Consider the following 14,219-nt stretch of genomic DNA (forward strand, 5'->3'; position numbering starts at 1 on the left):
TTTGAACTATATGGAAGTTGAAATGAAACTTAAATTTACAAGACACTTTTTTTCTGTGTTAGCAATAAAAAATGGAAATGTCATTTGTAGTTTGGCTGATATGCCAGTGTGAACTTGGAACACCTCTCGAGTTATTTTTTTTTGTGGGTTTTTTAAAGGAAGACTTAAGGCCGACACACAATGAAAATAAGTAAAAATAAGTTAAATACATTTTAACTCTTTCGGCTTCTTTGCTTTTGACGTGAAAAACATTTGTTGCTTCCAGGTTTGGATATATAAGTTTGTTTATGCTTATGAAGCGATAATTATGCTTTTCTATGTCTGTTGGAAAAACTAAAGCGGATTTAAAGCAAAGAAACAAGCCAAAACCTACACTAAAAAAAACAGTAACCCCACCAGGAAGAAAACTTTTGGTTAGTTTTAGAAAATTTTGAATATTTTTAGAAAATTTTAACTAAACAGTATTACAAACGCTGGCATCACGCCGATATCTCAAAATATTTTTCGAAAAATTCAAGAAAATTTATTAGGCATAACATTTTTTTTTCCCGTTAAAAAAATTTTGTAGTTTGAAGGAAAAATTTGGAGTTCAAAATTGCAAGAATGTCTTTATTATCATACGAAGTTCAACATGGGCGCATTATTGGTAAAATTTACCAATTTAAAGAAATAATGAACTATTTTGTGAGAAATACGAATCTTTCTGCTTATTTGTGTATAATTTTCCCCCGTTTTTTAGTCCTTTTAACTAAAGTACGCAAAAAATTATTAGAGAAAAGGAAACTTTCTCCAAACATAATAATTCCATTAACTAAAACAAATTTAAATGGGCTTTAGTGAAATAGAGAGCTCACTTTTTTTTGTGTAGGCCTGCTTTTTTCATTGTGTTTCGGCCTTTAATGATGAAAACAATTTTGTGTTCTTCCATAATATTACAGCGCTTGTTGGCTAGAGGTACAGAATAATAGTCAGTAGTAAGCTCGTGTTTCACATGCGAAAATGAAAATTATTCACAGTGGCTTTTCTTTACTATGTTATTTTAAATGAAAAAAAATATTGATTTGATCATTCCTTCCAATTTATGTTAGGTTTCAAAGCACACGCCGTATCTCTAATATTCTTTTTCACTTTCCGTTTTGGTTTCCACTCGCGAGACACGTGCTTACTGCCGGTCTCAAGGAAGAATACAGCAGCACACACAGAAAGTCCAATTCTAAACCTGGCTCACGTTTATGGCAACAAAATTACTGTGTTTTAGTTAATTTTAAAATCTTTTTTTTAAGAAATTTTCCCCAACCCAATGAAATTTTCTTTCTGTAAACTAATCTTTGGTATAAATTCTATGACCGTACACTTCTCAAAAATAGTAAGAATAAACTACGGCGTCGTTAGTATGGTAATGTTTTGGTGCCAATGAGTTTTTTCTTTATTTTTAGTTAATTTTTTATGAGAAGGAAGACCACATTATAAAAATCTCAAAAATGGAATACAATTTAGTTCAATTTTCGAACGAAATTACATACAAAATTTCGCTTTTTTCTGTGCATTTTACTCTGAAGTTCCCAATAATTTTTCCGAAAAACTGAAAGCCTTTATTTTACAGTTTTGATTTTGCTTGTTTCATTTTCTTGCTTTTGTGTCATAAACCTGGCAAAAAAATGAAATATTAAAGGGTTAATATATGTATGTCCGAGAAAATTACAATGAATTTCCTACTTATCTGTTCTAGTTGCAGAAAATGCTCCAATGAGAACAACATCTCTGCCAATTGTTCTTCAAATGACAACTCAACAGACTGCTACGCCCGATGTCATTCATATTACATCCATAGAAAAGCTACCGCCAAGTGGCATCAACGAAAATAACAATGAAGTATATAGTGGAAATTATCAATCTTCTGATATTAATGAGCAACATTTAACCTCAAATAATGTAGAAGTATTTGATGATAAACAAGGACCAACAAATCAAAAGCAAGAAGAAGAAGAACAAGCTGAGACAGAAGCAGGTGGAGAAGAACCACCAAACGAAGAGAGTCCGCCAGAGCCTGAAATAGATACAGCAGAGCCAGAAGAGGAAGCGGCAGTAGCCGAAGCAGCTTCGGAGGCAGAGCCAGAACCAGATGTACCAGAACCTGCATCTGAAACGGAACCAGAACCAGAAGAGATCCCCGAACCGGAAGCTGAGGCTGAACCGGAAATTGTAGAACAAGCGGACACGGACGCACAACCTGAGGCAGAGGTGGACCCAGAACCCGCCCAAGAGCCTGAGCCAGAACCAGAACCTGCACCAGAGCCGGAACCTACAGCTGTCCCAGAGCCTGAACCAGCACCTGAACCGGAAACACCTGCGTCTGATGCAGCACCTATTGACGATGGTGACAACGAAATGCAAAACGATGCCCCCGCAGACACACCCTCGGAATCTGTAACATCTGCACCTGCACTACATACTAATAATGAGCCCAAGACATGCTACAGTTGCAACAGCCACGATGATACGTCTTGTAAAACCAAGCCAGGACAAAAAATGAATTGTAAAACAGGCGATCCAGAAAAGAATGCAGGTCACACTGGATGTTATACTATTTTCAAAGGTGAGTTAATATTTAATCTATTAGGTCCGACGGAGTATCTGGCTATATATTAATTTGATAGTAGGGAACTTAACTTAAAATTAACTGCAAAGGAGATATATGCAATATATTTTCTATTAATTCATATTTTTTGAGCCTACGGGAGCAAGAGAGAAGTTCACCACTGTGGTATCACAATGGACTGAATAGTCTAAGTGAGCCTGATACATCGGGCTGCCACATAACCTAACCTAACCTAACATTGAAATGGTTCTAGATATGTTTTGGGTATTGGTGGAAAAAATGTTGTTTTAAAATCAAAAATAAATCAGTAAAAATTATACCTCTATGATGCAAACTTTATAATGTTTATATTCTTTAAAATGGATTATTGTAGAAAAGTATCATGAAAAATGACGAATTTAGCGGCTACAATCTAAACTTAACCCTGGAAAGTCATCCTTATTTTTTGTCATTCTGACTACGGCTTATTTTAAGACGCTATAATTTGCATCGTGAGCAAAAATGAGAACCAAATTTAAGTTTACTTTCTTATTAAATTTGTTTTTAATTAGTATAACATAAAAAATCATAAAATTGTTGAATTTGTATAACTTAAATTTATCATTTCCCAATCGACTAAAATGCATTTTAATTCGAACATGAAATTACGCGTCGTCATTTTGACGAAGGATGACTGTCTAGGGTTAATACCCACTTTTAAACTAAATGTTCAGTTTGTTTGAAATAGGTAGCAAATTGTAGAGCCCAGCATGACCATATGATTGAAATTGTTAAGTCTGTCAAGAACCTGGGAGTAATATTTAATGAAAACTTAACCTGGTCGAATCATATTAATAGTGTAACTGGCATAACTTATATCAAATTAAGAACACTCAGGGCGTCGCACTCACTTACTCCACAGAATAAGAAATTTATTAGCAACGACTTACCTCATGCCGTCATTATTGTAAGACTGTGAATTCCTTCCTTGTTGTGATAGTGTCAGTATGCGGAAACGTATTTGTAGACAAAGATTATAGATTTGAGGAAGATAGGAAATTGGCTTGCGTCATACCAAATGTTGCATTTACCAGATTAGTTTAAAACATGTTTGTAATCTTTTAGTTGTTTTTCGTTTTTATTTTTAAATGAAAAATTTAATTTTCTTAATGAAACAATGTTAAATTTTAGGCAACAACAAAAAAATTACATTTTCCCCTTTATGGAAATTTATTTCGTGCACTTAATTTCTTTTTATTTGCATTTTAATGCCAATACTTGTCGTGTAAGCGTTTGGTTCGAGTATTAAACTAATCTGGTAAATGGTTCGATCTCCTCAGTCTATGAAATCAAAAGGTATGACCCTATTTCCAGGTACAGTATCCGTCTATACGGCGTGACACTAAGTAACTTAACATATATCAGACAAGCACTTCTTTTATTACACAAGACAATAAACCTAAAGTTACCAAAATTCCTATTTGACGTATGACCCGTTTCTGGAATAGACTTCCAAATAAACTGCAAATGATCACCAACGCTTACCGTTTTAAAAGACTTATTACTGAATAATAAATTAATGTTTTTTCAAACTCTAGGTCTTCCTCATTAATTATTAACATTAAATTATTTTTCTAACAAAAAAGAGCGACGAAAATCAAAGAACAACTAATACTTATTACTAAATATTTTCAGAATGAAGGATGTTAATTGGTATTTTGATGTATTATTTTTATTTGGATCTTAATGTTAGTATATCTCAAACATTTTTTTCTTATTTATCACTTTTTCTCTTTTTTACTCTTCCTTTTGTACTTAATTAAATTCATTTTATTATAATTATATAATATATATAATAAACAAATGAAATGATTCCCGGCAAATAATGACGCTGCATTGATTTCGCATTAGTTTTTCAGATGTAATGATATTTCAGTATGATTGCTTTCTTAATTTATTCAACCTTTATCTCACGTTTTGAATAACACTAGTCAATATTTGATTGCGAATTTTGCTTCGGAAGAGAAATTGATCGTCTTTCTTTTCAAATATTTTTTGTTTTGCTATTTCATTATTTTATTTATCCTGTGTATAGCAAATAATAACCTCAAAAGAGCTTGTCGTAAAGTGAAAATAAGGTCCAGCTCTAGAAGAGTATTCGGATGTACTTTAAATTAATTATACACACAAAAAAAATTCACGAAAATTTTTCCAATTAAAATTTTAATTGAGTTTTAAAAAATATTCAATTAAACATTTAATTGATTCAGCAAATTTTTTAATTGAAACAAAAATCAATCACAACAAGTATATACGGCCGTAAGTTCGGCCAGGCCGAATCTTATGTACCCTCCACCATGGATTGCGTAGGAACTTCTACTAAAGGCTGTCATCCATAATCGAATTACTTGGGTTGCGATAACACTTGCCGATGGCAAGGTATCGTAAAACTTTTTAACACTGTCTTCTAAATTGTAACTTAGCCCATACGGGGTATATATTAAACAAAAAAAGGCCGATTAAATACGTATGTAATCTAGTTTGACAAAATTTTCTATAGAAATAAAATTTTGACAAAATTTTATATAGAAATGAAACCATGACAAAATTTTCTATAGAAATAAAATTTTGACAAAATTTTCTATAGAAATAAAAATTTGACAAAATTTTCTATAGAAATAAAATGTTGACAAAATTTTGTATAGAAATGAAATTTTGACAAAATTTTGTATAGAAATAAAATGTTGACAAAATTTTCTACAGAAATAAATTTTTTACAAAATTTTCTATAGAAATAAAATTTTGACAAACATTTCTATAGAAATAAACTTTTGACAAAACTTTCTATAGAAATGAAATTTTAACAAAACTTTCTATAGTAATAAAATTTGACAAAATTTTCTATGGAAATAAAGTTTTGGTAGATTACAAAATTTTCTATAGAAATAAAATTTTGACAAAATTTTCTATGGAAATAAAATTTTGACAAACATTTGTATAGAAATAAACTTTTGACAAAACTTTCTATAGAAATGAAATTTTGACAAAACTTTCTATAGTAATAAAATTTGACAAAATTAAAATAAAATAAAGTTTTGGTAGATTATTTTTGGCGATATGGACCAATTTTTGTGTAATAAGTCATCGGCTATATATAACTAAAGACCGATATGGACCAATTTTTACATGGCTGTTAGAGGCCATATATTGACAAAATGTACCAAATTTCAACCGTATCGGATGACTTGTGCTCCTCCAAGAGGTTCCGGCCGTCAAATCTGGGGACGGTTTATATGGGAACTATATATAATTATGGACCGAAATGGACCAATTTTTGCATGGTTGTTAGAGACCATATACTAACACCATGTACCAAATTTCAACTGGATCGGATGAATTTTGCTCTTCCAAGAGGCTCCGGAGGTCAAATCTGGGGATCGGTTTATATGGGGGCTATATATAATTATGGACCGATATGGACCAATTTTTGCATGGTTATTAGAGGCCGTAAACTAACATCAGGTACCAAATTTCAACCGGATCGGATGAATTTTGCCCCTCCAAGAGGCTCCGGAGGTCAAATCTGGGGATCGGTTTATATGGGGGCTATATATAATTATGGACCGATATGGACCAATTTTTGAATGGTTTGTTAAAAACCGTATACTAAGACCACGTACTAAATTTCAACCGGATCGGATGAATTTTGCTCCTCCAGGAGGCTCCGGTGGTCAAATCTGGGGATCGGTTTATATGGGGGCTATATATAATTATGGACCGATATGGACCAATTTTTGCATGGTTATTAGAGGCCGTAAACTAACATCAGGTACCAAATTTCAACCGGCTCGGATGAATTTTGCCCCTCCAAGTCTCCGGAGGTCAAATCTGGGGATCGGTTTATATGGGGGCTATATATAATTATGGACCGATATGGACCAATTTTTGCATGGTTGTTAGAGACCATATACTAACATCAGGTACCAAATTTCAATCGGATCGGATGAATTATGCCCCTCCAAGAGGCTCCGGAGGTCAAATCTGGGGATCGGTTTATATGGGGGCTATATATAATTATGGACCGATATGGACCAATTTTTGCATGGTTGTTAGAGACCGTATACTAAGACCACGTACCAAATTTGAACCGGATCGGATGAATTTTGCTGCTCCGGGAGGCTCCCCAAGCCAAATTTGGGGATCGGTTTATATGGGGGCTATACGTAAACGTGGTCCGATATGGCCCATTTTCAATACCATCCGACCTACATCAATAACAACTACTTGTGCCAAGTTTCAAGTCGATAGCTTGTTTCGTTCGGAAGTTAGCGTGATTTCCACAGACGGACGGACAGCCGGACAGACGGACGGACGGACGGACATGCTTAGATCGACTCAGAATTTCACCACGACCCAGAATATATATACTTTATGGGGTCTTAGAGCAATATTTCGATGTGTTACAAACGGAATGACAAAGTTAATATACCCCCATCCTATGGTGGAGGGTATAAAAATAATGGTATCAATTAATTTTTTAATTGGATCAATTAACTTTTTAATTGACCTTCAATTAATTTTTTAATTGATACTATCATTTCTGTGATTGAAGACATTTCAATTAAAAATTAATTGGATCAATTGATTTCGTGATTGAATCAGAAAAATTTTTTTTTTATATATCAAATTGAGGTTTTCAATTTCCAAATGCCGATGCTCAAGATCATATAACAATTATTATTATTTTGTCTTTGCAGTTGATTCGAATATGACAATGCGTGGTTGTGTCGATGAATTGGCCGAAGAAGGCCTTAGAGACTGTCTTACAAAAGAGAAATTCTGTACGTTGTGCTACTCGAATAACTGCAATAATCAACCAGCTAACGGCGCTATCAGCTTAGAAATAAATGTTACGATGATGATTATTATCAATGGATTTGTGTATTGCCTTATTAAATATTTATAAAAAAATGTTATATATAATTTTGTATGAAACTTTATTCATAATAGTCATTCTTTGTTAAAATTTTATTGTGAATTTTGGAATTTCGATAATATTTTATTTTTAGTTTTCAAAATAAATCTCATCAGTTTAATAGAGTTGAAAATCATCTTATTCATTATGACAAACTTAAAAATAATTGGCTCATATCGAAATCGAACATTGGATTTCAATGAAACCGGTTATATGCCGGATTTAGGGGAAAAAAATCCTTGCCAATATTTTATATATGGAGGTTAATTTAAATTGAAGAAGGTAAGTATAACAAAAAAAATAGAGAATCCATTATCAATCTCCCATTCTTTGCCATCTGAAAATCTCCTGCACTGTTTAAGTTGAATGAAGCCCTAAAAGCGGATAATCTGAAGTAGGGTTGCGACGGCCATAGACTGCGACAGTACAATATTCACCTAATATGGGTGCCTGGTCATAGAAACATACTTGGAAACTGCGAAACGGATGAGTTAGCTAGGAGGTTGCAAAAGTTGCAGAATTACTTCCAAAAAGCGACTGTGTACCGGCAATTTTTGGCCAGTCGACACTGCCGGCGATTAAATCGGCTTATTTTGACTAAATGTAGCCACCAATCAATCAATATATTATGTAATCTTTAAAATTTGGAAGAATCTCATTTTCTGCACAAATAAATTATTCTTTCTAACAAACTAACCCCAGCAAAAAGAGCTTCAAAAAAGTATTTTGGATCCCCAACTTGTGATCCGGAAGTAGTGCAAACTTGGATCATCTCCAATGAATTTTACATGGGCTGTTATAAGAAGTACTTCTTCGTTTTCGGATCCTTTGCATTACTTTGGAAGTTATGCCTTGAAAGTTGAATGAAAAATTTAAAAACGAAATAAAAAATTCACCATTTTCACTTTTTATTTTTATCAACATTTCTCATTTCATTTTTATATTGCAACTATCTAATTTTTACAATTTAAAAAACTTTTTCGGTACGATCAGGGGTTGATCCTGGGTATGTTGACACCATCACATAACGCCTTAGTACACTCAGCCGAAAACGCCACTGAACACGAAGCGTCGAACATCAAATGAAATTATGACACCAAGACATAACATTCTAACTACTTCTTCAGATGTTGTTTATGAGTACACCCTCAAAAAAAGTGCTTATCTAACTTATGTTCCAAACATATTTCGCAGGAAGCACATATATTATTGGATATTGCCGATATATTATTATGTTTGTTTTATGTGAACATATTATATGTTTGGAAGCATTTTGGGCTCAAAAATATTATATGCTTGGAATAATTTTCTCCCAAAGAAGATTGTGCTCAAAAAAAATTATTTCTGCCTAATTGCGTATTCCCTCACATCTTTCTCACTTGCACGATATTTTTTAGTTCTTAAGACCTTTTTCTGTAATACAAACAATGCTGAAGAAATTATTCAATTTTATAAATTTGTTAAATTTTACCTTTCGCGTGGACGAAGAATCGAACCGAGGACCATACAGTTTGCAGCGCCCACGAACAGATGCAAACAAAACAGTATTCAACAGAAACATACATTTGTTGGTCATGTGGAGCAATAGTTAGCATGTCCGCCTTGCATGCAAAGGGTCCTGGGTTCAATCTCTGCTTCGACCGAGCACCAAAATTTTTTTTTAAATTTATATATTTATATATTACTAAATTAAATTTTTACTATCAAATTTCGAAATGTGTGTTGTTAAAGATTTACAATCAGAAGAGAACAGTGCTTGATATAAACGAAATGGACTGATCTTTTGAATAAAATATTATTTTTTTTTTGTTGCAAAAATAACAATTTTGTAAAACAAAATGTTTTTGGTATAAAAGTTTGAAATTTTCGAAGAAATTCAAAAACTCTAACAAAAGAAGACAGTGAAGTCGAGTATAAACATAAATAATTTTACAATATAAACATAAATTGATTTAGGCGTGAACTATTTTTTACTAGCATTTAACACTATTTTAAATGCATTTAAAATTTATAGTATTTAAAAATTCATAAATATGAATATTTATTAACGAATAATTTTGTATTTAATTTCATTTGTACCTTTAGGGCCGGTATTAAGTTGGCATTATCGCTCTAAAATGGACATGCTTTCAATTTTCTTTTCTTGTTTTCTGTTTTTTTTTTTTTTAAATTCTTCCTAAATATTTTGACTTACTGGTCGTACGTTCCGTTTTCTTTTGACGAACCAAAAAAAAAAAAACAATTGTGCCCATATTGCCAAAATGATCAGAATGCATGTCCACACATACTTAAATTGCTGCATAATATATTCTAACATATTAACATATATGTTAATGCTGGTTTAGGAACATTACATTTTTGCACTTAAATATATTGTGTTTAAAAAATTGTGCCCGAAACACATTTTGTTTATATCGGAACATATGAAAAACACATTTTTCTAACAGTGTATGAATGAAAAATAAAGAACACAGGTTCAAAACTAAGCAGCGGTAATTTTTTGTTTCCAACATTTTTTGCAAAAGATTATTTTTTATATTTTACATCGTTTTTATTTTGTTATTTACGGCGTATATTTTTGTAGATATATATTATAATTTACAAAAGCTTCCCAAAAGAACTTCCATCTCCGCGGGGGTAAAATTTGTATATCCTCCACCATAGGATGGGGGTATATTAACTTTGTCATTCCGTTTGTAACACATTGAAATATTGCTCTAAGACCCCATAAAGTATATATTCTGGGTCGTGTTGAAATTCTGAGTCGATCTGAGCATGTCCGTCCGTCTGTTGAATCACGCTAACTTCCGAACGAAACAAGCTATCCACTTGAAACTTGGCCCAAGTAGTTCTTATTCATGTAGGTCGGATGGCATTGCAAATGGGCCATATCGGTCCACTTTTACGTATAGCCCCATATAAACGGACCTCCAAATTTGGCTTGTGGAGCCTCTAAGAGAATTTCAGCCGATCCGGCTGAAATTTGGTACATGGTATTAGTCTATGGTCTCTAACAACCATGCAAAAATTAGTCCACATCGGTTCATAATTATATATAGCCCCCATATAAACTGATCCCCCTATTTGGCTTGCGGATCCTCTAAGAGAAGCCAATTTCATCCGATCCGGCTGAAATTTGGTACATGGTGTTAGTATATGGTCTCTAATGACCATGTAAAAATTGGTCCACATCGGTCCATAATTATATATAGCCTCCGTATAAGCTGATCTCCAGATTTGACCTCCGGAGTCTCTGGGAAGACTAAAATTCATCTGATTCAGTTGAAATTTGGTACGTGTTATTAATACATGGCCTCAAACACCAATGCAAAAATTGGTCGAAATCGGTCCATAATTATATATAGCCCCCATACAAACCGATCCCCAGATTTGACCTCCGGTGCCTTTTGGAGAAGCAAAATTCATCCGATCTGGTTGAAATTTGGTACGTGGTGGTAGTATGTATATTTAACAACCATGTCATATATAGCCCCCATATAAACCAATCCCGAGATTTGGTTTTGGAGCCTCTTGGAGGAGCAAATTTCATCCGAGTCAGTTGAAATTTGGTACATTGTGCTAGTATACGGCCGTTAACAACCATGCCTAACTAGGTCCATATCGGTCTATAGATATATATAGCCCTCAGATAAATCGATCCCCAATCACACAAAAATTGTTCATAATTGTATGTAGCCCCCCATATTTCAATTCTGGCTCTCTACGTACCGCGCAGTAGTCCATATCGATTCGTAATTATTTTTAGGCTTAACTATACATAAATTTCTTGTCTAATATATACAACATATGGACTAACTCACAATTTAGAAAACGATGTTAAGAAGTTTTAAGATACCACAACCCAAGTAATTCGATTGTGGATGACAGTCTTTCGTATAAGTTTCTACGCAATCCATGGTGGAGGGTACATAAGATTCGGTCTGGCCGAACTTACGGCCGTATATACTTATTAATTTTATTTTTATTATTTTGAATTTTTTGTTGATTTCCTATTCTTCTTTGCGACATTTAATTCTCCAAAATTTTAATTTTCACTTTAAACTACCAAATAGTGTATTTTCTATGACTGGTTCAAAAGAACTTCATTGGATGCAGAAAAAATGATCAAGGATTCCGGGATGCTGTTAAAAAAGTAATGTGTTTGGAACAACCAATTTTTTTGTTGGGTACTCAATACTACGATTCTATAATAAATTAGCAATATTCATGCACAGCAGGTATGGGTAAAATTTAAATATGATTTTAAGATTTGTTGTACAATTAATTGCTAGCAGATACACGCTCACAAAAAATCGCTTCTGTAACATATACTCCCAAACATATTTTGCTTCAAGCATATACATTTTTGGCTATTGCCCAAACATTTATATGTTTGATCTCTTCCAATATATAATATGTTTGAAAACATATTGGTCTAAGCAATATATGTTTGGGTAGTCAATTTCCAAACATTTTGTATTTTTGCATCCAAATTCAATAATGTTGTCTTCCAAAAAACAATATGTTATTATGTGAACATATAATATGTTTGGAAGCATTTTGCACCCAAAAATATTATATGCTTAAAAAAAATTCTCCCAAACAATATTGTGCTCAAAATTTTATTTATTTATTTATATATTTACAATCATAATAAATTATGAAAATAAACAGGTAATATAGGTGCTAACAACATAGGTTTTCGACCTGAATGCTCAAAATTTTGTTTCTGCCTAATTGTATATTCCCCCACATCTTTCTCACTTCCACGAGATTTTTTAGTTCTTAGCACCTTTTTCTGTAATACAAACATTGTAGAAGAAATTATTCAATTGTATGATTTTTTTTTATTTTAATTTTACCTTTTGCCGGACGGGGATTCGAACAGCGGACCACACAGTTTGTAAGGATCAAAGAAGTAGCTGATCAATTGCCCAAGGAAAAATAAAATGTTAATTTTGTAATAACAAGCAACAACCACCAACTTAATTCAATATCGCTCCCTGTTAAATAGCGCTCCAAGCTACTAAACACATATATGTTTATAGGCTATTTCTAAATTAATATATGTTTGCATCCAAGCATATTATATTTACAAACATTTTATGTCCCAAATATAATATGTTCTAACATATTAACATATATGTCCCAAACATGTTATGCTAGTTTATGAACATTATATGCTTGCACTCAAAAATATTGTGTTTAAAAATTTGTGTTCCAAACATATAATGTTTATAGCCAAACATATGAAAAACAGTCTTTTTCATCCGTGTAGTTGTAGTCGGCTTTTCTCGCATTCTTGGTAAAACAACAGATCTAATTTAAATAAATTGAACCATTTTATTAATTCTTACTCTGATTTTAACATATTTGCAACAAAAAAGTTAAAAATGCCCATTAAAAATATGAAAAAATCGACTTATAAAAAATGAATCAATTGAACTTCCTGTGGAGTTAAAATAAAGAACATCTTTGGGAGGACATATTTGTTTTTAAAGTTGTGCCTTTAGAACAACTTCCAAATTTTTTTGCTGGACTGTTTCTGACTTTGGCGAACAATTTTAATTGTGAAAATCTCGCTTCAAGAGGTGCTTCTCATACACTGAAAGAAAATTTTAGACAATGGAAGTTTTCTTTGGACACAAAAATAATTCTTTAAAAGCAAGTAAAATATATTTGAGACAATTGATGCCAATCTGGTCATTAACTTATTTATTTAATTTTAAACTTTATAACTTTACAACAAGCTCGCACAAAAATTTTAATGAGATATAAAGGGAATTTCGTTTGTTTAAAGTTTTCGTTCCAGGGGAAAGTATTTTTTCTTTATTTTTGCACTTGTTTACTATATACACGAAAAAAATCGTCCCTCCCAAACGAAATTTTAAACAAGCAAAAATCTCTTCCCATTTGTTTTTCGCTGTAAGGAAGTTTATTTGGAAGAAAAGCATATACTTTTTGTGATAAACGTTTATTCTTTTCCAGGATGTAAGAACAATTTCATAAAGACTAACTCAAAAACAATCTTTTCTGGCTAATTGCATTTTCCCTCACATTTTTCTCACTTCCCCACGAGGTTTTTTTTAGTTATTAGCACCTTTTTCTGTAATACAAACAATGTAGGAGAAATTATTGGAATTTATAATTTTTTTAAATATTACTTTCGCCTGGACGGAGAATCGAACCGCGGACCATACAATTTGTAAGCAAACGCACTATCGTCATTGTCCGTCATATTTATATAGCATCGTTTTCGGCGCCCACGAGCCGATTAAACAAACTTTATTTAACAGAAGCATACATTTAGTTGGACACCGTGGACCAATGGTTAGTACGTCCGCCTTGCATACCAAGCGTCGTGGGTTCGATCACTGCTTCGACCGAACTCCAAAAAGTTGTTTGTTGTTGTTTTTTTACATATATTCCAGATATGTTCGCACGATTTCGAAAAGGTGTTCAACATTACATACTATTATATTAAATGTTTACTATGAAACTGTAAAATGTGTCTTATTAAAGTCAGAAAATAATAGTGCTTGATATAAACGAAATGGATTTTGTTCAAAAATATTTTTTTTATTGAAAAAATAAAAATTTTGTAACAAACGAATTTTTTGGTGATAAAAATTTTAAATTTTCGAAGAAATTCAAAAAAATCTAACA

At 32.5% G+C, this 14,219-nt stretch overlaps 1 protein-coding gene across 5 annotated transcripts in view; it reads left to right on the plus strand.

Moving 5' to 3' along the window:
* LOC142226103 (uncharacterized) overlaps positions 1 to 7,678 on the plus strand; it is a 73,634-nt gene extending 65,956 nt beyond the window's left edge. For all 5 annotated transcript variants that reach the window (XM_075295982.1, XM_075295981.1, XM_075295980.1 and 2 more), the window contains exons 2-3: positions 1,730 to 2,596; positions 7,336 to 7,678. In XM_075295982.1, coding sequence (XP_075152097.1) covers positions 1,730 to 2,596; positions 7,336 to 7,544 — 1,076 coding nt within the window. In that variant the 3' untranslated portion in view covers positions 7,545 to 7,678. The remainder of the gene's footprint in view (positions 1 to 1,729; positions 2,597 to 7,335) is intronic.
* Positions 7,679 to 14,219: the final 6,541 nt, after the last annotated feature.

This window comes from Haematobia irritans, chromosome 2, assembly GCF_050003625.1.
Source record: "Haematobia irritans isolate KBUSLIRL chromosome 2, ASM5000362v1, whole genome shotgun sequence".
NCBI classification, from domain to species: domain Eukaryota; kingdom Metazoa; phylum Arthropoda; class Insecta; order Diptera; family Muscidae; genus Haematobia; species Haematobia irritans.